Source organism: Carassius auratus, chromosome 2 (genome assembly GCF_003368295.1).
Source record: "Carassius auratus strain Wakin chromosome 2, ASM336829v1, whole genome shotgun sequence".
Taxonomy (NCBI): Eukaryota; Metazoa; Chordata; class Actinopteri; order Cypriniformes; family Cyprinidae; genus Carassius; species Carassius auratus.
Window position 1 is genome coordinate 13,249,627 of NC_039244.1, and position 25,488 is coordinate 13,275,114.

At 37.5% G+C, this 25,488-nt stretch overlaps 1 protein-coding gene and 1 pseudogene across 5 annotated transcripts; both read right to left on the reverse strand.

Annotated features, from left to right (window-relative positions):
- Positions 1-1,248: 1,248 nt before the first annotated feature.
- On the reverse strand, positions 1,249-8,124 carry LOC113116307 (mediator of RNA polymerase II transcription subunit 26-like; annotated as a pseudogene).
- Positions 8,125-11,598: 3,474 nt separating this feature from the next.
- Positions 11,599-23,748, reverse strand: LOC113115991 (CREB-regulated transcription coactivator 1-like). Of its 5 annotated transcripts, none has more exons than XM_026283792.1 (14): positions 23,564-23,748; positions 22,198-22,314; positions 21,979-22,104; positions 21,798-21,859; positions 21,424-21,518; positions 21,179-21,243; positions 21,061-21,098; positions 20,637-20,848; positions 18,816-18,952; positions 18,520-18,684; positions 17,202-17,306; positions 16,009-16,095; positions 14,200-14,380; positions 11,599-14,062 (listed from the first exon to the last, which is right to left on the reverse strand). In XM_026283792.1, the coding sequence occupies exons 1-14, from the start codon at positions 23,687-23,689 to the stop codon at positions 13,857-13,859; spliced, it is 1,722 nt and encodes a 573-aa protein (XP_026139577.1). In that variant the 5' UTR covers positions 23,690-23,748; the 3' UTR covers positions 11,599-13,856. The 5 variants fall into 5 exon arrangements, with proteins under 5 accessions (XP_026139577.1, XP_026139587.1, XP_026139568.1 ...); XM_026283802.1 differs by having other exon boundaries at positions 11,599-14,008; positions 21,179-21,264; XM_026283783.1 differs by having other exon boundaries at positions 21,179-21,264.
- Positions 23,749-25,488: the final 1,740 nt, after the last annotated feature.

A 25,488-nucleotide genomic window follows, 5' to 3' on the forward strand; every position in this document is an offset into this window, starting at 1 on the left:
AAAATTATTGAATGAAAAAAAAAAAAAGATCAATGTCAAACTGAAAACACTGAATGAATATTAGGACCACAACCTATAAATCTAGGTCTATAGATGCCTGTGAACAGTAACAAATGATTTGGCCTTCCATTCAAATGCTTTGTTTCCTCCAAAAAAAAATTACGTTCACACAAAAAAAAGAAAAAAAAAAAAAGGTTTTACATGGATTGCAAGAACTATGTAAGAAAAGCAGGATAACGCGCATATTTATTGACACATTTATAGCACAATGCATCCATATGAGGAAAAAAATGGCAGATCCCATGAGGTGTTTCCTTCTGTACCACCTAAACCAAAGTCTAAATGCCATACATTCACTAAGGCTCTTCAAATAGGAACGTCATTATTGAATGGTTTCAGTAAGGCAAACAATATCTAAAGGAATGGAAACAAGTATATTTCCAGCATATTAAAGTTTTCCTGCTTTCCTGTCCTCACAGTATGAAGATGAATAGTAGCACCCTCTGTGGCCATTCTCTGCGTTTTCTTCTAGCACAAGAATACCTTCTCTTTTTTTGACATTTAACCATATTTGTATTTTTACAATTACCTAGGCAAACAGATTTGTTTAAAATATTGATTTAACATCTAAAAATAGATTGCTTTTCTCTCATATGAAAATCATTTGATATTAAATAAACAGAGAAAGAAAGGTTAAGCGAGAAATGACGGAATGTCAGTATCTACCGCAATTAGCACACATATGTGAGAGCCGCTGTGGAAACAAATGTATTTATATATGCTCATGTACATCACAAATAAGGGGACAAATGTGTGATGTGAACAGAAAAGCCTCAAACATATCCGCACATCTTAGTGGATAACCTTCTCTAGGGAAAAATAATAATAATAATGGAAACCAAAAATGGTCAAATAAATAGATGCATACATGATAAGAAACTTTTATAATTTATTCTTTGTCACATAAAGCTTTTTGTAACTGCCAAAAAATGTTCTCGACTTGCTTTTAAACATATGTACTGCTCAATGCTTGCTCAGACCCTCCTATTCACATGTTGTGCAAGAACTGGCCCAGTTAAATCCCTGCGAGCCGTTATATACAACCTTGTTTGCAAATTCTTGTTGGTAGCAGCATATCACAATCAGGACATCATTTCAGCTCCTTCTTGTGGAAAACTGAACTCTGAACAACCGGCGTTGGTTCGTTCTTTACACCTGTAAGATGAACCTAGTACAGAGAGTGACGAGGAGAGTCGGTTGGATCTCCTACGACTCACAGTGGGAACACTGAAAACTTTTCCAAGCCCTGTTCTCTCAGTCCAGGCAAACATATGCAGGATGTTCAGTTTACTCTCATCGTCATGTAGATCCAACGATATACAATCTGTCAATCAAACCAGGCTCCCTTGGTGTCATAACAACCATTCACCCCTGGCCAGTGTTCGTTATGTATTATCTGAGAAGGTCCTCGTTCGTTACGTCCCGAGTCACCCCGGGTAGTTCTGTCGGGGAGCTGCTCGGTACTAAAACGTGCATTTTTCGGGTCTCTTTGACGTCGTTGTCCTCCGTCCTCGCTTCAATATTCAGTCATGAAAAAGTGCGCCCCATGGGTCTGTGCTCCAGAGGATGTGAGGACATTGCTCTGAAGGTTAAGGTACGATTGAATAATTTCATTTCTGGACAGCTCTTTCCAGTTTGTCTGTTGAAAGGGGTTGGGAACCGACGTAGGTGCCTTTTGCTGAGGCATCTCAGTCCTCACCGTTGGCTCTGTGATTGGTGGGGCTTGGCACTCTGCCTCGTGGTGGGATTCTTTTGGAGTGAGGGGCTTAATCTGTCCGGTCACCGGGTCAAATGTCAACCTACGCTCTTTTAACCGCACGGGTTTGGTCCTGTCCTCCGCGGACTGCCCCTGAAGATTTACGGTATAGTCTCTAGGTCTGTATTTCTTCCGCTTTTTGCCTTCCGAGTTGGAGGTCACTCCTCCCGCTCCCCCTTGGTCTCCATGCCCTCCAAGCCGTGTATGGCGAGCGGGGATCCAGAGAGCGGCTCCAATGTTGCAGTGGTGTGTGTGGGCTGGGAAAGTGTATCTGTAGATCTATGCAAGTGCATCGAGCCTTCCAGCCCCACAGATGATGGACCGTCGCGATGCTCACCTGGGCCGGCGACGTTAAAGGCTGCAGTGTGGGCAAAGGCGAGGGCACTTGGGCTGATTTCTGTGACGGGCTCGAGAGAGTCCCTTTAGGTGCATATGTTGAAGACCTCTTGGCCATCGTTTCATGCATTATGCTGCGCGGACTTGAGGAGTACCGAGGGCTTTTTGGCCTGATGCGGTCCACCTCCATCCATTCTCGCGTGCTGCTGTAACACTGACGTTTTGAGTAAGGAGGAAGTGCTAGGTAGTTTGGTGAGCCCCGGAGAGCTCGGATGAGGCTTCACAGCATTGATAGGGATTTTGTTGTGCCGGTCATTTTCAAGGTGTTCCATGCGGATTCTGTCAGATGGTACATCATTTTTTATCTGGGAGTGGCTCAGGGCTCCCCCTAATGCCATTTGATGGTGGGGAAGAGGAATACATTGGCTCAAAAAGGGACGTCTTCGTCATTTTGGTGGCAGATGTAGACTATCCATTTGCTCTCCCCGCCGCTTTCGGCTGCTGGATTTCTCAGCCTTTGGGGAGTATGTGTTATGGATGTCATTCCTGGTTTTGAGCTCAGGAGCAACCTTGCTTGAAGGGGGGACCGCTGGAGGCGTGTCTGTCCGGCAGGGATGAGCACCGCCATTGGAAGAACCCGGGGCATTTGGCACTCCTCTCACTGGAGTGTCACTTTGGCCGGGCTCGATCAGTTTCTGCCAGTTCCGCAGGAGTTTCTTGGCACGTTTGGCAAGGTCCTCATTCTTTGTTTTCTTTCTCACATCATTGATCAGCTTTCCCAAGCGGGTTTCCTGCATTGAAAAGGAAACATCAGAGAAAGTAAAATTGCATTTTACAAGTCATATCTTCACAAAAATTATTTTTCTGTTAAATTAAAACCATGCAATGTGAATGAAGGAATAATGGTAGACTAGATATTATCTGGTTGTTAAATCTGACGACAAGCGACATTTCCTGTCCAAATGCTCGATCAAAAGGTGCCAACATATATTCATGGTGTGCTGTTTTACTACAAAAAAAGAGATAATTATCCTAACTTTAACTCCATACCAAAGTCTCAGTTAGCCAGACAGTGATTTATCTTTTCTAAATCATTGAAATATTGCTGTCTGGGAAATTGTGAGCCTAGAAACAATAGTGTACCTCATGAGTTTTTAAAAGCTTAGCTTAAAATGATAGTATTCATGCTTGAAATATAGTGCTTACTTGGACCCGGAAAGAGTACTTGATCTGTCATGTCAAAGGCAGATTGATATTAGATTACTGATGATTCAGTGTGTTGTCTTTACCAACCTCAAGTGCTTCTTTGGTGATGGGGTATTTCTCCAAATTGGTGATAACATCAAGAACTGCAACCCTGTACAGATCTGTTCAGGAAGACCAGAGTTTAACACAAAGCCTGATATGAGACACTGTGAAATGTTGTCCAAGATAATGGGTATGAAGAATGTTGGAAACATATTTTAAATGTTCAAACTAAGGCTGGAATACACTAAACTACTTTTGCTAGAGTTTTCCTCCAATCTGCTGCTAGTCGCTGAAAGTTGGTCAGTCTCCAGATTTTTACAATTCAAAGCAAATTCTGTTTATGACGAGCACATACTGCAATTTCAAGTTTTCCTTTCTCTTTGGAGTGTTACAAGCGGTTTGTGAATAGATAATATCCCTAAAGATGCAAATATTAAAGTCTCAAACCCAAAGAGATATTCTTTATAAAAAATTAAGACTCATCCACGCCCTTCTAAAAACACCTTGATTAAACACGCCCCCAAGTCTACATCAAGATGTGGGAAGATTTCATAACACCACCCAAATATTCATGAATAGTGAGTGATTCTTGGTATAGTATTGTTTGCCATGCTGTGGAGATGCTGTGTGTTTCCTTGTGAAAGCAAAACTAAACTACTTTGTTTGGCCTTCCAAAAGAGGACACAACTAGAAATCAGAGGTTAAGTTGTATTTACAACACCGTTCCAGAACAGTTTCAACCCAAACATTCAGATGTGTGCAGCGCATTTTACACAGGACTGTTTCCTGAACCTGGGAGAGTAGCCTACAAAGTCGCCTGTGCATAAAGGCTTTTTCTATAAAGTGATACCATTCCAACTTCTACTCACAGCCTGTAAGTAGTACCTTTTCATATTTCAAGGATTTGCCACTGATTATTCAAACGTGAGTTTTGCGCAGTGTAGAGTAGCGCTTGTTTGTCATTTTGCTGATCAGAAATGCAGAGACAGTTTTATGTTTATGTGGTGCGATATGCAACGCAACATGTAAAAAGACAGTACAGGTCATTATAATCAGTAATTATATCCCCACTGGATGCAACAAATGCCTCGTTTGTAATGGGTTTTATTGGTTTTGTCTCGTCGCGCCAGGAGACGGCATCACAGTATGGTACATTTCCGCCTCAAATATACTAATGGAATATAATTACAGTTTTTCATTAAGCTATAGTGGTTTGTGCATTTACACTAAATGTATTTAGTAGGGGTGTGATGAGATCCGATCTCGGGAGAACGTGACCATATCCTCGCCCAGACCTTTCAAATATATTTGCATTACACTTGCCCTTTCAACAGTGGTGGTAAGATATTTTATATTCACATCAGGCAAGTGGACACATAAGCACGAAAATTATGCAGTGTAGTCTTTATCCAGTCATAAAAACAGAATTCAGTTTAATGCAGAATGTCAGGGAATTTGTCAAACTTTGAACTGAAAATCAAAAGTAGGTCATTACACTTCAATCAAATCCCGATATGTATCTGTAAATATAAAGTCGCAAAAATCGATTTAAATATGAATCCTGCATGTTCTGTGTGTCTATGTTAATGAATGATGCAGACACGCGGTTTCATTTTCTACACAGAAGCTATGATTTCAGTGTCTGCCGTCTCACTAAATGAGGCTGAAAACACATGAACAACATCTCCAGAACTGCTCTGAGAGTGACTTTACCGTTTGATTTAAGTAAAACTACCATCATATCACATGAACAGAACTAATAAAATCTAAATAGAAGTCCAATACTATTTTCAAGTAGAATGTAACTTTACATAGCTTACTACTTTTTCTACTAAAATGATTTTTTTTTAAATCACAACAATTCTTCCATGTAATAATTTTAATAGTAAATCCCCTTTGTTTGCCCCCCAAAAATATTAATTTGGTTATTTTCAATAATTAAAAGAATAATAATAAATTAAAATGTTTTATGCCTCCAGAGAAATGGTTGTGTGTTTATGTATGTATGTATGTATATATATATATATATATATATATATATATATATATATATATATATATATATATATATATATATATATATATATGTTTGTTTCGTGGGATAACGGTCTCGTCACAACCCTAGTTTATTTCATATAAATACCTAGAAACAATATAGTTACATTTTTACTATGGTGTTGAGGTTCTATGTGTGTGGTTTTAACTGTGGTTAAAGTATGCTACTATGGAATGGTTAATTTAAATATAACTCAGTCAGAATTATTCAATTTCACCATATAAAAATCAAGGTTGTTATTTTTACAGATGTTACTATTTTTGGTAATGAACATGAATTTAAATCTGCATCCTAACTCAAGCTACTATCAAATGTGATTTTCTAAGAGACAAATAAACTAATATTTATATTGCAGCTTGCACTGCAAACTGTGCTGAAGAGACATGATTAATCATGTTTATAATCATTTGAAACAATATTACTCATTAGAACATGCAGAAATATATTTTTCTATTAAAATATTTAAAGAAAAAAAGTGACCGTAAAAGTGCAAAAAATTCAAAAACCACAATTAACAGTCCGGTTTCTACAACTTACACATAGGAACACAAATCTGCCTTTAGACTTGAAATAATTGAAGATTTGAAAAATTGCAGTAATTATTGATAGACTGATATGAAAATTTGTATCTTGATAATCTTGATTTTTGGCCATATCCCCCAGCCCTAGTCGTACATCATTGAAAAAGCAATGGTGGTGAATGACATCAACTCTTGTGGATGCTTTTAAAGGTCAGTACATGGTGTTGTCAAATCCTTGCTTTTCCTGGTTTTCCTTTCCTACTTTTACTCTGTTGTGGGTCGTTTTTTGGTTCCAGGGTTAAAGCGATCTTCTGTACCCATTTACAAAGTCAGCAAGTGTTTGATAACTAGGGTTTTAAAATCTGTACAAATTTTGTAAAGAAGTGTAGTGCATTCCAGCCTTTAGCTATAAACTACAATATAACATAGTTATAACAATATAACAAGTTGCTCAAAATCAAATAAAAAATGCACTGACACTTGGCACACAAGCAAAATTGTTTCCACACTTTTTGTAAGTGTCAGTTCTAGAATATTAAAACAGATGTGATACTCTGTGGTTTATCAGGTAGAATTTGGTGTATTATAGACCTCTCACCTCTCATTCACAGTCAGTGAGTTTGGAAAAGTCTGAACAACCTTTAATCTGCGGAAGCAGAAACTGTTCATGAGCACTTCAATCAATAGACAACAAGTTTAACCCATTACTCCAGGGCAGCATTCTGACCCTCCTAACCTTAACCTACCAATTTAACCCCGACAGACTAGTAACAACCCAATAAACGTTGCATGGACATCCACAGCCAAACACCCAAAATACATAAAGTCAATGTGTGTATGAAATGTTAACAGAATCAAACATCTTGTAAGAGTTAGATAAAACCCGAACACTTTACTTACCATAAAACCTCCGGTTTAGACACTCGCAAGAACCTTATAGTTGGGAATATTAATTGTGATAGCAATTGTTAGCCTAGTATAAGATTAGATGGGGCTGTCACATTTTCCAGTCAGACAGTTGGTTAGCTCTAGTTAGCACAGTAACGTAGCCGGAACAGATAACGTTACCAGCTGTGTGCTCCGGTTAGTTCATACACATCGAGGACAGCCAAGACCACAACATCTGCGACTGTTTGAAGGCATCGACAGAGGTTTCATCTCTTGGGAAACAGAATAAAGCTCTCTCGCTGCTCTCAGCGTGGATTCGTCTGCTAGCGCTTTGCTAATGCCACTGGGTCAGCTAACCGCATATACCGAGCTCATATTAGCCAAGATATGGCGTGTATAAGCAGGAAACAACAGACAATATCCACTGGCGACATTAGTGATACTGTTAAACTTACAAAAAGCGATAAACGAGCAGATAATTATTTAAATCTGCCCTAAAAGTTCCACAGCAGATAGCTTGACATGAAACAGCTAACGTTAGCGGACGACAGGCTTCCCGCAACATGTCATCGGTGTCTGATCGCAACATGCACCTTAAATCGAGATGGCCGCTTTAATAAAAGCTCTCGAAGCATGCTTATGTCTGAAGGCAGGGTTATATCGCGCCTGTCCGGTAGTTCCTTTAGTGTAGCTCGCGGGGTACCGTTAAATGTGGCTCCCGTCAGTTAGCGAACTGCTAAAAAGACCTCCATTTCTGCTCTGCCACACATTCAGACGCTCGACATGGCGTTTGGAGGCTTGAAATTAGGCTCTAACTGTATCGTGTCGGGGAAAGTGAGCTTTGGTCGGCAGGAGAGTGAGCGGGTTACTCACATTGCTCTGGCTATCGATGGCCTGCAGCAGCCGGTCTCTCATCTGCTGCGGGGTTGCGGAGGCCGTTGTCATTGCCTGCTCGGTGCGAATCGGCCGACGGGGGAAAAATCCTCCGGATTCAAGGGCTTTATGGACTGCAGCAACTCACAGACCTCTCGGGCGGATTGAGAATTGGCGGTACCACATGTTTCTGATGTGTTTTTTGGCTTGAGAAATAGTGTATATGTGTGTTCAGTTGGGAGATGAAGGTTCGACGGTTGTCGTGTCTCTCCGCCTCATTGCGTCGAGTGCTCTCACCGATCTCAACTCCACTGGATCTAAACCTCGGGCCCGCTGCATTATGGGAGAGCGCGACGCCGCGTGACGCCATCACGCAGGTTCAAATCAACTCGGTCAGACAATAATGATGCAGAACCCAGACGGTGATTAGAATATGACAAAAAAAAAAAAAAAAAACTATTTTTAACGATGATATATTGATTATATGCACATGATATAATTAGCACCATGATAAATGTCCATAATACACAATGAATAAATTACATATTATACAAACAATAAACGTATGTTATAGAAAGTAAATTAAAAAATGTATAAATAAAAAGGCAAAAATTGAGCTATCAACATATTTAAGAAAATTCATGCAAATTATTAAAGCCGTTTATTTTATCTATCTGGAACTTTCCCTAATAAAGGGTCTATGGCATATAAGATTTTTATTTTTGTATCCTATGGCTATTGAAAAACATTTATCACTTACTGTTGGCAAATACATTGACTTTTCTCTTTATGAAGCTATTCTCTATAAAAATTAAAATGTACATATATGGAGTCTATAATTATAAAATAGTCTTAAAGCTCAGATTTAACTTCTCAATCTTAATATTTTTGAGCACAGAGGAAAATCATACACACAAATATGCGTTTTAACATTTTATTCAATTCATTAAACAAATATTAATGCAAAGGTACAAAGACTTAAGCTTCCACAGGAAAATACAGTAAGGACAATGGAATTTAAGCTTGATAACATTTTGTTTTAAATAAGTAGCACACTTACAAAGCCCACAATGTTTTATATTCTTTTATTATTATTTCGTTTTCTAGATTTCATAGAAAACATGTAGTGATAGGAACATATTTTCCTTTTATTTTAAAGGGTCAGATAAAACAAACCACAAAGCTGCAGATCTATGTTCCTAAAAGCTAGGTTTGCATATTTGGTGAGTATAGTTATGTCTTCTTGCAACAAATTGAGTTAACGTCTGAACTTTGCAGTCAAATGTATGTGCAACATCTGAATTATCATACATTGAAAAAAATAGAAATTAGCTGCCTTTGTATATATATATATGAACCACCGAGACAGTTCACATTCATTAAATGCACAGAGTATTTTAAAGTTTTGTCATGTATACGTTTCAAATCCAGTGGGTTGCATTATCAAGTTGTTTCTTTAGTACTATAACAATGTTTTTTTTTTTGTTCATAAAGAAAAAAAAGAGATACAAAACCACTTCGTCAAAAATGATATTTCCAGTTGCAAAAGTTTTAGTAATACACTAGCAGAGAGTTCAGATATACTCAGAGCTTGATAACTGCGAAAAAGCAGGACATCACATGGAGACTTGCGGGTATTTTAATATTCAGTACCATGCAGCGAAAGTTCACCCAATATAAAGCAGGTTTTTTAGTGTTGACGGCTGAAGGCAAATAGAGTCTCATGTAAATGGTTGGCCCTGGGAGAGATTATACACCAAGGTACATAACGGTTTTGTTTTTAAATAAAGGTGTCCTAAAATAAGAAAGTAAAATCTTACTGTTGGTCAACAAAGTCACTAGGTAGTCGCTGAGGCAAAATGACAATTACTCAAGAGCATCTTTATATTGAATACATAACATTAGCAGTCAGTAGCAGAAGCATTTCAATTTATTTATTTTTTTTTAACAAACAACGAACTTTGGTTTTTTTTTTTTAATGGCTTGTCAATTATAGACAAAATGCAATTAAAGTGTACAAGCAAACTGTCTGCACTATTCTTTTTCTGGCCCTATGAACTGGTCGTTTTGGCAAATTACTGATCGGGAAATTAATAGAAAGAAAATGAACTATGAATGGGCCACAAAAAAAACAGACAAACAAAAAAACTGTTTTGGATGGGTTAAAAGGTGGTTAAAGATCTATTGGCACACTCAGAAAATTTGCATCTGCGCAATTCAAAACCTATTGAAATAAAGAACCACTTTAAATTTAAAGTGTCTTCATTACTGAAGAGAATTATATGGAAATTAGGTATAAAAAAAAAAATCCCCAATTTTTTCGAATACTTCTTTTTTTCGATTTTTTTTCACATCATTATATGAATGTGAAACTTTAGATATACCTATATAAGTTAACGAAATGAAAACACAGCTTAATTTGTTTTTGATTGTATCCAGCAAAATAAATATTTTAAATTTTTCCGCATTATTAGGACACTTGTGAAAATATTTTTGCTAAAAGAAAACTGGCCAAGACCGATATTTTAAAATCTAGTAAGTGAGTGGATAGAGCAACCACTGCAAACAAATCACAAATCTACAACACACTGCAGCAAAGAGACCTTGATGCATGTGAAGACAACTTTTACAGTACTTAAACATCAAATTCCCAATGCACACACACACAAAACACAAACTAAAAGAATATCGGCAGAAATTAACAGTTCTACAGCAAACACTACAAAACAAAGACATAAGTAGATATTATTTAACAAAGCTTCAACAAGGTTCAGTGTATAGAGGCTGAAAAGCAAAACTGCATGTACATTTGCAGCAGGGATTCTTTTATGATTTGGCTAGAAGTGTGAGCACACTTGATGATGAACATAGATCTGCGTGTTTAAACCATGAGATTGAGTAAAGTGTTGAACCCCTGAACGGACGGACAGTATAGCGTCCACTTCAAGCATTTTAAAATGTAAAAACATACAGTTCATTTAATGCATGTATATATAGAATTCATTTTTTTTTCTCCATACTCCTGACATTTTATGATCTACTCTTACTTTTTAAAATATAGAAATGTATAAGTGTAGCATTTATATACACGAAAACTGTGCATACATTAGATACTGAACAAGTTATCAGTTAACTTATGATGAAGGACCTTGTCTTGTCTGCATGCTCTCCTTTCTGGACCAGATATGTTCTGGATTGGTTCAGTTCATGGTAACGGTACACTATGATCCACAGATGAAGCTTTATAAAAGGTAAAACGGACAGTGAATTGAGACGCAGAAAGGTAACCCTCCTTCTTGAATGCATTTCGGTAATATCGGGAAACTTTTATACTTTTTCCTAACACTACATAAAAAAGTTTTTTTTATATTATTATAATTTTTTTTTTGCATTGACCAAGTAAAAAATAATAAATAGATAACAGATACTTTTTTCCTTTTCAAAAATACTTGTCTTAGAGTAGAAGGCAAAGTCGGCCAAACGGGGGGGGATAGACCCAGTGCACTTAACAGTCACTCAGAGAGGTGAAAAATAAATGGGGGAGATCGGGAATCTATTAAAGTGCCAAGTAAATGTAGGAAGTGATTTCATGTCGTAATTTCACAAATGCAGAACACGTATATAGAGATGTAAAATAAAAAAGAGAGATAAAAGTGCACAGCTTATCAATCACCAATACTCGTGATGGTCAGACATGCAAAATAAAACTAAAAACAAAACCCGCTCACAGCTCAATAGCTATGAGTGTCTGTACAATGCAGCCTCTTGCAAATGAAATGGAGGGGCCACAACAACACAGAGGGCAGCTATTAAACACATGGAAAGGTACACAAATATCACAGTAACAAAAAAGAATGCTAGTTTCAGTAATATGTTTGGTCCTACATAAAAATGATGAAATACATTCTGGTTTCAGCAACGCTGTTCTTTTCAATGAGGCAGTCAAGTAAAAGAATATAACCGTAACTGATTACCTGACACATACTTCCCGTCAATTATTTTACATTTTGAACACATGAAGCATAATCCTCATGAAAACAGTTGTCAGAGACAAAGCACATGTAGGTCATGCTTTTGTTTTATACAGGAAATTTACACGGTGCAATCAGATCCCTTACAAGAAGAATCCCTTACGGGACAATCGAAACGGTTTTCATGCATTAACTGCTTCTCTTTTTTTCCTTTTTGCTGACAATAGACAAAGCAATCCAAGTAACAAGTAAAATTCAGCTGCATGGACTCAGAACCAACAGATGCTGTAAAAGCCGTGCATCTGTTTGAGCCTCTTCTTTAGTTTTTTTTTGTTTTGTTTTGTTTTTTGTGATCTAGTGTGTTTGTTTATGCTTTGCATAGATATTAATCCAAATCCGATTATCCCCTTGTACGTAGAGAAATTTTACACTGATAATAAAATTTCGTAAAATATTTTTCAGCATTTCAATCATTTAAACATTAAGATCGTATTGACGTTTTCAATTTTGTAAACAAAATTGTCACACTTACAAAAGTGGTTAGAGTATAAAAGTCTGAGAAATATGAGAAAAAGATGAAAGTGACAGGATTTAAAAAGAGTAGTAAACCTCCCCATTTGGGCATATGATTTCACGAAGCCACCAGAAGACGAATGAGAACTTTTACAGTACCGGAAAACACCTTCAGCTACGGAGAACAAAAACAGACAAAAACTGCATCTTCAGCATAAGGCAGAATCTGGTTATCACAGTGAACAGTTCTGATAGATATATGCAAACGCTCATCACGATCTCATACTGTCTTCATGGTTCTTTCAGAGTAAACTAGTAACTAACAAGTAATGCTAAAGTTTGCAGCATGATTGTGACTGTACCAGTTACCATGGCTGAGATTATAGGCCATACTATATAACATTACATACTGTACATTTAATATATAATTCTGTTGATTTAAAACACCACCATATCACTGTCATGAAAAGATTTCCTAATACATAAACTGCAAGGCTTTTACATTGTTTATGTGCATATGCTGCACATTTTAAAGGAATAGTTCACCGCAAATTCAAATGTTTTGTCATCATTTACTCACTGTCACGTCACTCCAAAATCTTAACGTGGCTTACTAATGTTCTAATCCAATTTTTCACATTCCACTTGTCATAAACACTATACTTTTAACGTGGCTTAATAATGTTTTAATCCAAAACAACAAGGCAAAATCTTTTTTTCCCTCACATTCCACTTATCATAAACACTAAGACAGCAGCAACGTAACGGAAGTGGATTTTTTTTTTTTATGCTTAACCATAACCAAAATGTAAACCGGTTTGAAACAACGCGAGAGTGAGCAAATGATCACAGACCTTTCATTTTTGGGTCAATAATCCCATTAAATGTGTAAATGTTTCTTTTGATATTAAGCTTCCCTGTTTTACACTTTTAAACCAGATGAATTTGATAATATTGAGCCAAATTAGCACTGCACCACTAACTGAGCACAACGTGATAAAACTAGACATCTATTAAACATTACAATCATATGTTCAGACTGCACTGAAGTACATTAGTGTCGATGTGTAAAGATAAACATGTTGCAGTTGCACGAAAACTGCCCTTAAAATGGGGAGGAATAACACTCCTTTTTTTTCTTACAAGCAAGAAATATTTGTATATTTGTCTCGGTGAAAATAAATTCAAAACAGATCAAAAAGCATGTTTTTTTGTGGCATATGCATGTAGAAAAGTGCATAACTAAATATTTATATTTAAAGAAAAAAAAGGAAAGTAACAGGCATGTATGGCAGGCGAGGAGAGGCTTCGACAGGAAATGAAATGCTTGAACGTTGAGGGATCTTATGTAGTGTCACAATCTCTCTATAGAGCTAAAGGAACCACAATTGCTGAGGTGCGAGTGTATTATCCTAAGAAACGATGGGCTGCTTGCTCAAAAGGTTGATTCATTAGATGTGGCAGCACTGCTTTTCCACTTTCCCCCTAGCATGCTGTGGCAAGATTCTCAGCAATATCTTCCCAGAGGACAGGCTTTGAGAAACAGGGTCAGGTGTTCCCCAGACATGCTGCTCCTCTCCCACTTAATCACACCGATCTCAAAAAAGGACAAATGAACATCATATACCTAATGATTACAGCCTGTCCATCCGGAAAGCATCTTCTGTTGCAGGGTCGGCCAGAATCATGTCTGGATCGTTGAGCATGTGCAGGCCGTCCAGCGTCAGCGGATCGATTTTCAGCTCATCCAGAGGGAACTGGGAATCTGCGTCAAAGCTCACGTCACCTGTCAGAAAGTTGGACAACTCTTTGTATAGGCTCGAGGGAGACTCTCCTGTAACTGAAAGATGGGTAATATAATATGCTAAACTTTTAGAGGGACCTTTCTGAAGCCAGGCTTCACGGCAGCAATGGCAGCCCACAAACGGCAAAGGTACATGCAATATTATGCAATATCTAACTCGGCAGGTGCAATACCTGTGAAAATGATGTTGGGGATATTCCCATGGCTGCTGTAGCCTAGCTGCGGCGCGTCCTGCATGTTGCCTTGAGTCCCGGTGAGGTTAAGCATCGCAGCATGAGAGTAGTTTAGAGTGGATCCCTCAGTGTACAGACTGCTTGAGCCGAAGGAATTCTCAATCATGTTGAACTGCTCCAGCTAAACAATCAAAACAATTCCAATGAGTATAGGTTAATCGACAGAGTCAGTCTAAGAAAGGAAAATCATTTTCTTTTGTTGAATTAAAAATGTAATACTGTCCTCGTCATTGGACACATAAACCAAAAGCTAATTTTGCATTTAATCACACATGTAGTACAATTTACTGAGTCCGACTTTCTATTCATCAAAGAAACCGTAATATGCCATAATATGTTGTTTTGAAAGTGGGGTAACAACATACAGTTCTAATTTCAACATTTATTCTTCAGACATTGTTCTTTAAATAAAATAAGCATTGACTGTATACAATTTGACGGACATATAGTTTTCGACCACTGAAAATGGGTGATATTCAACAATCTGAATATGGAGGGTCACTGAGGTCCCCATATCTCTTGGACTGAATGACACAGGGCCTTGAAAATTAAGATTCCAAAAGAAAAGAATGATTAAGAACTAGAATCTAAAATCATAGTGTGTAAAATATTTAATATTTCTTAAAAGTAGGTTCATATTAATGCAGAGTGACCCACATTTGGTTTTTGAACACGGAAAATGCACACAGTTTAAGGATTTACTCCTGGAGCCATACTGAAATTACAATATCTCTGGAACCGAACCATACAGGGCCTTAAAAATTAAGATGCCAAAAGGAAAGTTTGTTAAGACCCAATATCTAAAAGGGCATTGAGATTTAATACTTCCTTACAGTTACAGGCAAACTTTGGAGAAAAAAACTTAAGTGTTCATTCCCCATTTCTGAATGGTCCCCATTAGCACATAATGCAACAAATATTGCTAAAGTCAATACATTTTACTAACAGACCTAACCAATCTTTGTGTAAAAATAACATCATCGTGCTGCCTTTCACCCCCCGTAATTAGTCTCTGATCTCAGGTGAAAATTGCCATTTTGATTACTCCGTAAATATTCACCCATGACATTTAATATTTTGGCTTCCATTACTTTACATGTTTGCCTTTCTTCAGAAAAAAAAAATATTAGCAAAGTAAATCATTTGAGCTGGGGAAGTTCCTGAAATGAATGACCCAGCAGCATGTTTCTTTTGATTATATCTATTTAAATTCTTATTATAATAAACAATATTAGCAATTACAATGTTGTCATCTATATGAAAGTATTGAGCTATTGTCTGAGGATAGACCATGGAAAGCTCATAATTTAAATCAAATTAAAATAGTGTTGCCATTTTTAAAACCAACAGCAGGTTAAACATGCATTTGTTATATTAGACAGGAACGTAAAGGTGGATTTAGGACAGGAACATGACACAGGGCAGATTCAGATCTATGTCCCTGTACAGCTCTTTTGTGTTGTAAGCATGCGCTCTTTCTACTGTGTGCCACTATTTGAAGAAGAGTTGACAGAAAACTCTTCACCTGACATCTTAAAGCTTTTAGCTGCCCTCTAGTGGCTTGTACATGTAAGGAGCAAGGAATTCATTGCTTCTGGACAAGTTAGCTCGTCACATATTTAGGTGAACAGACAGAACTAGGCAAAATGTTTATATTTGTGTGACCACTGGCTTAAAAACTTCCAGAAGAGCTACAGCAGTTAAGGTAGGCTACAATAGTGATTTATACCACGGACATAATGAGCTCACCTGCTGAGACAAAGAGCTGGTCTGCCGAGGGGACAGCTGCTGGTCGTAAAAGGCATCGCCAAAGACACTTCCGAAAATGGATGAGTGCTAAAACAAGAACACATGACAAATAACCATACACAAAGACGCTAAAGATAATCACTACAAATCACTCACAAAGGTTCCAAAACAATGTACTTAGCCCATGAAAGGATGCAAATCCATGAAAACTTCTGTCACAAAACATGATTCAAGACAAAGACTTGTTCTGTATCACCATGTTTGACACGAAGACATTTTGGCTCATTTCAAACACAAAAATGTTGCAAGTGTACTCTACAGGAATGTAACACTTTGCCAAAGCAACAGATGAACAAAATCCTAAGTCTAAATATCACAAGAATCAAACAACATGGCTTTTAGAGACCAAGAGGATGGAGTTGCACAACATTATTCCTGCACTAAAACTTTTCATATGGATTTTACAGGACCCTCGCAAAGCAAAAATCTGTGATTTTTTTTTATTTTTTTTTTGTTAAATGAAAATGTGCCACATACAGACTCTGTGGCATCCATCGCAGCAGTGAGTAGACTGGAACAGCAGCAAAGACAGGGGTGTCCAAAGCTTTGAGTAATTTACTTGTACATGACATTTAAAACTTACTGTAAAAAATACTGTAAATTTACAAATTTCTTTCTTTTCTCACAAACACAAGGAGAGGTCTGCACTCTGAACAAAAATGTCTCTCGTTAGGAAGTTTTTTGGCTAAAGCAGCATTTTTTATATATCCATGCTCCAAAACAATAATTTATATATAATTTTTTTTTTTTTCTACACAAAAGTCTAATTTCTAAACATTACTATCAAAATCTAAAATTATTTCATGGTTCAAAGCATTTACACTAATGACAAACTTTTAAAGAACTGATACAAGCATCAGTTTAGCTCCAAATGCACAATATGCTCTTGATCCGGTGAAACAGCAATGGCACTTTGAGTATGGCGTACATTCAAATTGGTCTATATCGCTAATCAACATGATACACAGAACGAGTAAGTGGCGCTCAGACACACAGCGAAGCAGCCAGGATCAGAGAGACTGGGAGACACGACTGGACTAGGACACACAGAGCAGCTAAAGGGACAGGCTCCAGATCGGCTCCAAACAAAACAAACTACAGGAGGAAGCAGAGGCTGCTGGATTCGCCCTTACTTGAGGCGAGCCCCCCGGAGAGAAGCCTTGATTGGAGACCGGAGAGGTTGGAGACTGATTGGCCGAAGACCCCACCCTACAGCGGTACTGCTGGAGGGAAGCAGCCTATATGGGACAACACCAAGTTAGACCAGCAGAGCCCCTATAGGGGACCTCTGACTCAGGGTATGAGACCTGTGGCTCTCAAGTAACAATTCACAATGGCTCTGCTTACTCTGTCATGTAAAGTCTGCAGCCAGGACATTTTAACTAGGACATCAGCTAAATGACCTTCTTATTACACGGGTTCTTTTTTTGGTAGTATGAATTCCAGATTTCTTTAATCTGTCAAGACTGAGGAGGCGTTAAAACTTAACTTAACTGAGAAAGAAAGAACACTTCTTGTTAAAGTTCATTACTTACACCAGTCCAATGTCTGAGCATGTTTGAATTGTGCTTTTTATGATTTTAAAATCAGTTTGATCTAAAGATCCATCCATACATGCTTGAAATTAGTTTTACAGATAATTTAAAGTTTGTCTACATACACTACCATTCAAAGGTTTGGGAGTAGTTAAAAAAAAAAAAAAGAGTCTCTTTTGCTCACCGAGGCTGCATTTATTTGATTAAAATACGATAAATTAAAAAAAAATTAAAAATTAATTATATATATATATATATATAAATAATATTACCAATTACATTTTATATAAAATATATTTTTTTATATTAAATAATATTACAATTAAGTAATTAATAAATAAATTATATTTCATTATATCATAAAATGACATTTATTCTGTTAATGTTAATATTTTCATGGAAACCATCATTTTTTTTTTTCAGGATTCTTTAATAAAACAAGTTCAAGTGAACCATATTTGGAATAGAAATCTTATGGAACATTAGAAATGTCTTCACTGTAACTTTTGATCAATTTATAAATTCTTATTGCTGACCCCAAACTTCAGAATGGTAGCGTGTTATTTATATATTTTTTAAAATTCTAAAAGGCTGAAAAAGGACCAGAAAGTATTAAGGTCAAAATCTCGCGACTGTGACCTTCTAATCACACATTTCTTAATTTACCAATCATTAAAAATCAAACAAATTATTGTGAGAAAAAACGAAAACATTGTGAGATTGCCATTTCATTTGAAATGTTATCTCACAATTACCCGTTTCATTTTTAATAATGTTGTGATTATAAAATTGTAAGTAATTTTCAATATTATTAAACCTTTTAGTGCCCCGTATGATCTGATTGACAGACCGTAACACCCAAGATCTAGAAATCCACAGTGGACCGATGGAGGTAAGCATTAAGATGTGATCTTACCGTGTTAATATCAATGCCCACAGAGGTTTGTGTCTGGTTGCATGAGACCGCTGGCAGCTGGTTGTTCTGCTGGAGCTGGACCCCCTGTGTCTGTGTAGACGGCTGACTGAAGAAAGCATACTGAGCCAACTGTTGCTCCAGCGACATGGCATCTATCGCCACCGCCTATTCAACACAGATCCAGATTGAGACGCTCTATTAGCATCTGAGTGATTAGATTAACATTTAATGTTCCTTCTGTAACACCAGCTCAAATCGGTCCTCGTCATCAGCTGGAGGAATGAGAGCAATGTTACCTGTGCTATAGAGAGCGGAGGAGAGAGGGTGGGCGACAGCTGCTGAAGACTCTGGTGCTGCTGCGAGTCGGTGTTGAGGATCAGAGGAACTACATTCTCATGCCGGCGCTGAATACTCATGGTCACTGTGGGCTGGGCTGAGAGTAATGGGAGGAATAAAGTAGCAGATTGACTGAACTGCATCAACAAGATCTTGTTTTACCTGACCATTTCAATCCTTTAGATATATATGACAATGTTGATATATACTCTAATACACACAATCTTAAATATTAAATGATTTTGTTAACGGCTCTTCAACACAAACCTTACAACCTACTAATAACCAAATTTAGTACAGAGTTAGTTACAAACCAGTTAGTAGTTACTGAGCCTCTAGTGTGGATTTTACATCCCAATTTATGTAAGAACTTAGAAATATCTGGGGCAACCCTACCCAGCTGCTGAATAAATAGCATCCCAATTTCAATGAGTGTGATTTGATGATATCAAATTTAATGAACTATAAGATGCTTGCAGACAGATTTATTCAATGGTTTTAACCAGAGGGAGAAAAAAATGGCTTCTAATACACATATGTGACTTTGGACCACAAAACCAGTCTTAAATCGCTGGGGTATATTTGTTACCATTAGGATATTATGTAAAGATCATGTTCCATGAAGATAGTTTGTAAATTTCCGACTGTAAATACATCAAAACGTAATTTTTGATCAGTAATATGCAAAGCTAAGAACTTCCCTTGGACAACTTTTTTTTTTTTTCCAATATTTTGATTTTTTTGCACGCTCAGATTCCCGATTTTCAAATAGTTGTATCTCGGCCAAATATTGTCATATCCTAACAAACATCAATGGAAAGCTTATTTATTCAACTTTCAGATGATGTATAAATGTCAATTTTGAAAAATTGACCCTTATGACTGGTTTTGTGGTCCAGGGTCACACATAATACAATATTTGGTCTTATCTTGCCCACAAATGTCCAAAGTTCATAATCGGAGTGATATGACAGTAACAGCACAGTACATCTTTACACACATAACCTAAAACAGTGGATCTCAAACAGAGGGCCGGGGCCCACTAGGTGGCATTGGCGAATTTAAAAGGGGGCCTAAAGATAACTTAAAATTATTTTGAAGTTATTATCCATGTTTTTATCTTGTCTTGGCTTTATTTTTTTAATTTGTTGTTTTATGGATTGCCGCTCTCTTCGATTTTCCATCTTTAAATGGCCCAAAATCTGGCTGCTCGTTTGCTGATGGGCAGTAAACGGGATCATATTACGCTCTCTGCATTGGCTACCAGTTCAATACCACATCGATTTTTTTAAAATGTGCTATTTGTTTATAAAGCCCTTAAAATGTAGCCCCTAAATACCTTTCAAATGTAATCCTTATTCCTAATCCCACTAGATTGCTTGCACCATTACCTGTCAAAGCTCAAAAGAGTTCAAGCCAATGCTAAAAACTCATCCTTTTCTTGTGGTTTTAATTTATTTCTAACTGTTTGCATGTTACGCACAGCACTTTAGTCAATCGAGGTTGTTCTAAATGTGTTATGAATTTGAAAGTAGAAAAGTCATGTAAATTCACTGGTTAAAAAAAGTGGGATCCCCGAAGAGCATACAACTCTCAAAATTCCTGTAATTCTTAAACGTATTAATTCTAATTAATTTAGTTAAATATATCTATAGATACTCTTTTCTTAAAACCAGCATTGCAGAAGATGTAACAGTGGAAACCTGTTAAACTGCATGGAGTGCCTTGGAGACAAAAAGATTGAGAACCGCAGTTCTAATGCATATGCTTGTGAGAATCACCTTGGCTGGCAGAAGTGTGGCCCATGTGAGTGTTGGCCAGGTTGCCAGTGCTGTTGGAGGTACTGAGAGAGGACGAGGAGTCATCAGGGTCCAGAGGTGTGGGGAGAGGAGGGGGAATCTGGATGTTGGTCAGGTCTGGCAGAGAGCCGCCCGTGTTGTGTGCCGCTGGGATTAGAGATGTAGTCATTTCCTGATCTGGAGATGGAAATATGCTGGGGAAATGACATGAGGGACATTAGAAGGAACCGGGATAAATAGATATGTCAACAGCAAGAGCCCACTGTACTGTTATAAAGCAGCAGGTCAAAGTTGGCATAATTGTTTGCCCGAATGACCTCGACTCGGCTGCATGGTCCTTCCAATCGCCTACCCTCTACTTTACACTATCTGCGTCAATAAGAAAATCCAATGAAACCACACTTACTTGATTCCAGGTATATTGTTTGACTCGTGCCTTGTAGTCTATGAAACAAAAAGAGCAATAGTTTGCTGATAAAGGATCCCATGAAATTCATATCAAAGAAATCTCTCTCTAAACTTACCTTTTTGTGATCCCATATCTGCTTTTGACCTCCGTTGTCCATGTCACTCTCAGATTCCCCTGTTCCTGCCATAGTGAGAAGAAGAACTAGTACATAGAGAGGGATGAAATCATACACTGAGACAAGTGCAGGAAACGTTTGACAGCATATAGTTGCAACATTGAACCTAGGATTTGTTTATTGATGAGAGCATTTAATAAAATCATAAAGCAATAAAATAAGAAGTAAATAAACATTGTATCAACCTTGTTTTGGCTGGAAATCTTGAGATCCTCCTGCAAATGCATCTTGTGGGTTTGGGTTATAAGTGCTCTGGTGCAGGGCAGAGTCTGAGTTGGTCCTACAGAACAAGCACAAAGAAATTAAAGAATCATATAACAACATAAATCATGCCTATTCACATTAGGCAACAGTCTCCCCTAACTAAAACTGCAAGGATAGAAAGATAAAAGGACTAACTACTACAACTACAACTTACAGGTTTCAACATTACATTGACGACTATATAAAATCTTTCAGTTGAACATTTGATATAGCTATGAATTTTAACAGCTACTACTCCTGCACATATGTACAGTCTTCAGCACATGCAGGCAAGACTGCGAGTATAAACTCTCACCTCCTCCAGCTGGTATCAGGTGGGGGTGACAGATACACAGAGGCATACGGACAGCTATCAATGTGAGATTCAGCATTAAGGACTTAATAATATCAGAAGAAGTAAACCACAGACATTTGAACAAATATGCTTTCGTTTGCCATGCAGACCAAAACGGGTTGAGTAGACACATTAAGGATATTTGACGGCCATGTTTGTCCACAGAGAGAGGTCTGCGGTGTGGCGACGTGATGCGATTCCTGTCCCGATAGACCCTGTCCACCAGCCCATGGTGACGAGTTGTTCTATTTGTGTCCAATCCTGAATTCTGAAGAACCAACGAACTTGAACATGTCAGTACAAATCTTATATCCCACATATCTATTCTTGTTTCATTTCACCTGTCAAAAGTGCCCCTTACCTGAAAGGGAAGGTCAATAGAGGTGTTTCCAATCTGATTGACATTTGGCAAAGAGCCGCCATAGTACTGTCCTCGGTTCTGACCAAGCTGTAAATACTGAGTCTTCTGTAATTGTAACTGCGTGAAAAACAACAATCAAGAAAACTGTAAGACATTATTTGTACAATTACCCAAAAGGGCTTCTGGGACTCCAACTATAGCATCCCTCTGTTTGTTAATCATCATTATAGTTGTCATGTGGACTTCACATTTCTCAAATAACTAAAACTATTATTAAAACTTTATTGTTATCGTCCATGCTATGAATGGGAAGGTACAGGTGTAAACTTCAAAATTTTCAAATAAAAGTCCTAAACAAGCAGCCCAGTTTATTTGAGCTACTTTTTATTCCAGATCTCTCCGTTTCTAGTTACATCTGATAAACAAAAGTCAAAGTAGTTGGAATTTGGATTGCATTTTTTTATTAGAGCTGCATCAGCAAACCATAGGAAGCTATATATTACCATGAATATGATGAATATCATTATAATAGAAGATTCAAACACTGGGAAAGTTTCAACAAAGAAATGCAACTCACTGAAAAAAAAAAAGTACTTTACATTTATTAATTTGGTAACCATTTTTATCCAATTGGATTTTTAAATGAGGAGTACAGAATAATGATTGATACTAAATGGGCAGAAACATGAGAAGTGAAATAAAAAGTTCTAAAATTGTAAAAGAACTGACTGAAAAAAAAGATGAACAGATTTTTTTTTTTTTGGTTTGTTTATTGTAAGCTCTGAAATGTAGTATTTAGTCTGAATCTTGACTGGGATGTTAGTAGAGGACTGTTATCATAGTTTGCTGGAGTCCTCGTTTTGGGTATAAATGCACGGAGCAATAATGCTGAACTGAGTAAATGCATTGTTGTGGATGGCTTAATCATTCACTGAGTGCTCGTAAACATCGATACAAACATTCAGGTTTAACCCTCCAGGAACGAATGACAGTTAAAATTAATATTTAGATGCTAAAATGTGTCCAGCACTGGATACGGCCTTGATTGCAGTCAGCTATAATGGCGAGAGACTGTAATGTGGCTGTCAAACACACACATGCCCAATCCGTTCACACTCAAACACTGCAGCTGTGAGCACGGCAACTTTTATAAGGCCTCGTCGTGACCGTCTGTTTATTAGCAAACATCTCAGTGGCGTCCATTGGAAAGAAATCTATTAATCAGCGCTAAAGATAAACGCGCAACGGTGAGGGGCGTTTATTGTTGTTTACGTCCTGACAGGCGGGTTCAGTGCGTGTCGTATAAACACAAATTCAGCCCTGGGCTGCTGACTGCTGTCATAAGAGAGAAAACAAACACACTTACACGGGCCGCCCGAGTAATACTCAGGTCTTTCATCACCTCCTCGAACGCAGCAGTCTCTTCCGCTTGCTTCTGATTGTGCAACGCGATCTTTTCGCTGAATTTGCGCGGATTATTCGAGGTCGCCATGTTTAGCTCCTCCTGGGCTCCGCTCTGGTTTGATGAGACGCTCGCTACTGCGTGCGCGCGTCCGTGCGCGTGGGCGTAGTGAACGCGCACATCTGGAGCGCGCGAGTCCCTGTTGTTGTGCGGAGATTTGAGGATTATGTGAGCTGATGAAGATTGTAGGAATATGACATTTAACTATTTGATTCAAAATGGTTATTTTTGTTAGAAAACGACCTTTTTAATCACTTTTTCCATTTAACATTGCGAATGGCTTGCATACACCATTAGTTATTATTTCTGGCATTCATTAATATGATTTTGCTCACTTAAAGAAATGGAAGAGACACATTGTAAGTTATCACTCCCAACTGTATTTCTACCAAGATACTGTCACATCACACAACCTCATCATCTGCCAGGAGAAACTGCCACGCAGTTACACCAAAATGATGAACTTTAAAGGCATCATAGAGGATTGTGAGGATTGTTTTATTTCTTGTTTATTTATTCATTTTCAAAGTCAGTTATCATTATTTATTAAGGCATCCAGTTAATAACTTGTTAGAGCATTGTCACTTTTGCTATTTCCCGTGTCAATAAAAAATAAGTACCTAATTGAGAGGGCTTGCTGGCATTTTTTTCCATGTAAAACCCAGACAGATGATGCAACACTAACTGACACTACTAGATATAAGGTACATGCTAGCATGCAAGTAGAAGGGTTAAAACAATATTACTAAATAATAATGAAAATAAATATAGCACTTTCAAAGCATGGTTCTTTATGGAACCTTTTTTCTGTCTGCTCAGATTAGTTAAATGATGGATGTTGGGTCCACGAAGACATATCATGATACATTTCAATTTAATATGCATGCTTGTTCAATTCGATTTATATGAACTTAAACTCTTTTAACTCTCTTGTAAAGTACAGTTAAACAGAACCACAGCAAACATTTTGCAGGTGAGAGAAACCAGAGGAAGTTCTGTATATTTGAGATAACACCTCACAGAGTTCTCACTAAGATGTGTTGCAATATGTGCAGTGCATGTCAGTGTCATGTAGCATTATTTGCAGCAGCCAGCCATCATTTTACTTCAATATGCCGTCTTTCGCTTCAGAAGTCAATAATTAACAATTATTGATTCAATATTTTTAAAGGGATCTTTATAATGCATCATAGTCCTGAAAATGAAAAATAGATACAAAGAAGTGAAGTGAAATCGCTCACCTGAAAGTGGAGCTTTTGTTTTCTCAGAATAACTAATACATTGAAGAACCCATTTAGCTTCTGTTTATCTCTCTAGAGCAAAGCTAGCAATGGAAAATCCAGCTTTCCTAATTTTGTCTAGTATAGGCAAAGTAGTCAAACAGAGCTGCCTGCTTGGTTTGACCTACTAACAAAACATCATTTAAAAGCCATTTCCAATGAAACCTGAATTTTTCCCCCAGATCATGGATGTAAATTGGATTTGAGTTAGGGATTTTCCAGCTCAAAATGCTACTCAGCTTTACCAAGAATGAGAATAGGCCTCAAAGTCACAATTGAGTAAAGAGTATTTTTATTTAGAATAATGTTTTTATTTCCAAACATTATGACCCTATTACAACCTCAAGGTTTGCCCACATATGCTAGTTTCAGGGGAAATGCAATTTTTAACACCAGGGGGTGATATAAGCACAAGTGATAAGGACAGTGACCATAACTTGCTATTTATTCTACCATTGTTTTTGAAACCACAACGTACACACTGCATATTAGTTCCAGCAAAAACCTGTAAGCAAATTGAGCCTTAATGTGCTTACTGATCTTGCAATG

Coding starts and splice junctions, on each gene's coding strand:
- LOC113115991 (XM_026283783.1), bottom strand. CDS start 23,689: ATGGCGACCTCGAATAATCCGCGCAAATTCAGCGAAAAGATCGCGTTG. Junction 17,307..18,519: donor TGGGCATTGATATTAACACG/GTAAGATCACAT, acceptor TGTCCCATATAG/GCTGCTTCCCTCCAGCAGTA. Junction 14,381..16,008: donor CCAGCTCTTTGTCTCAGCAG/GTGAGCTCATTA, acceptor TTGATTGTTTAG/CTGGAGCAGTTCAACATGAT.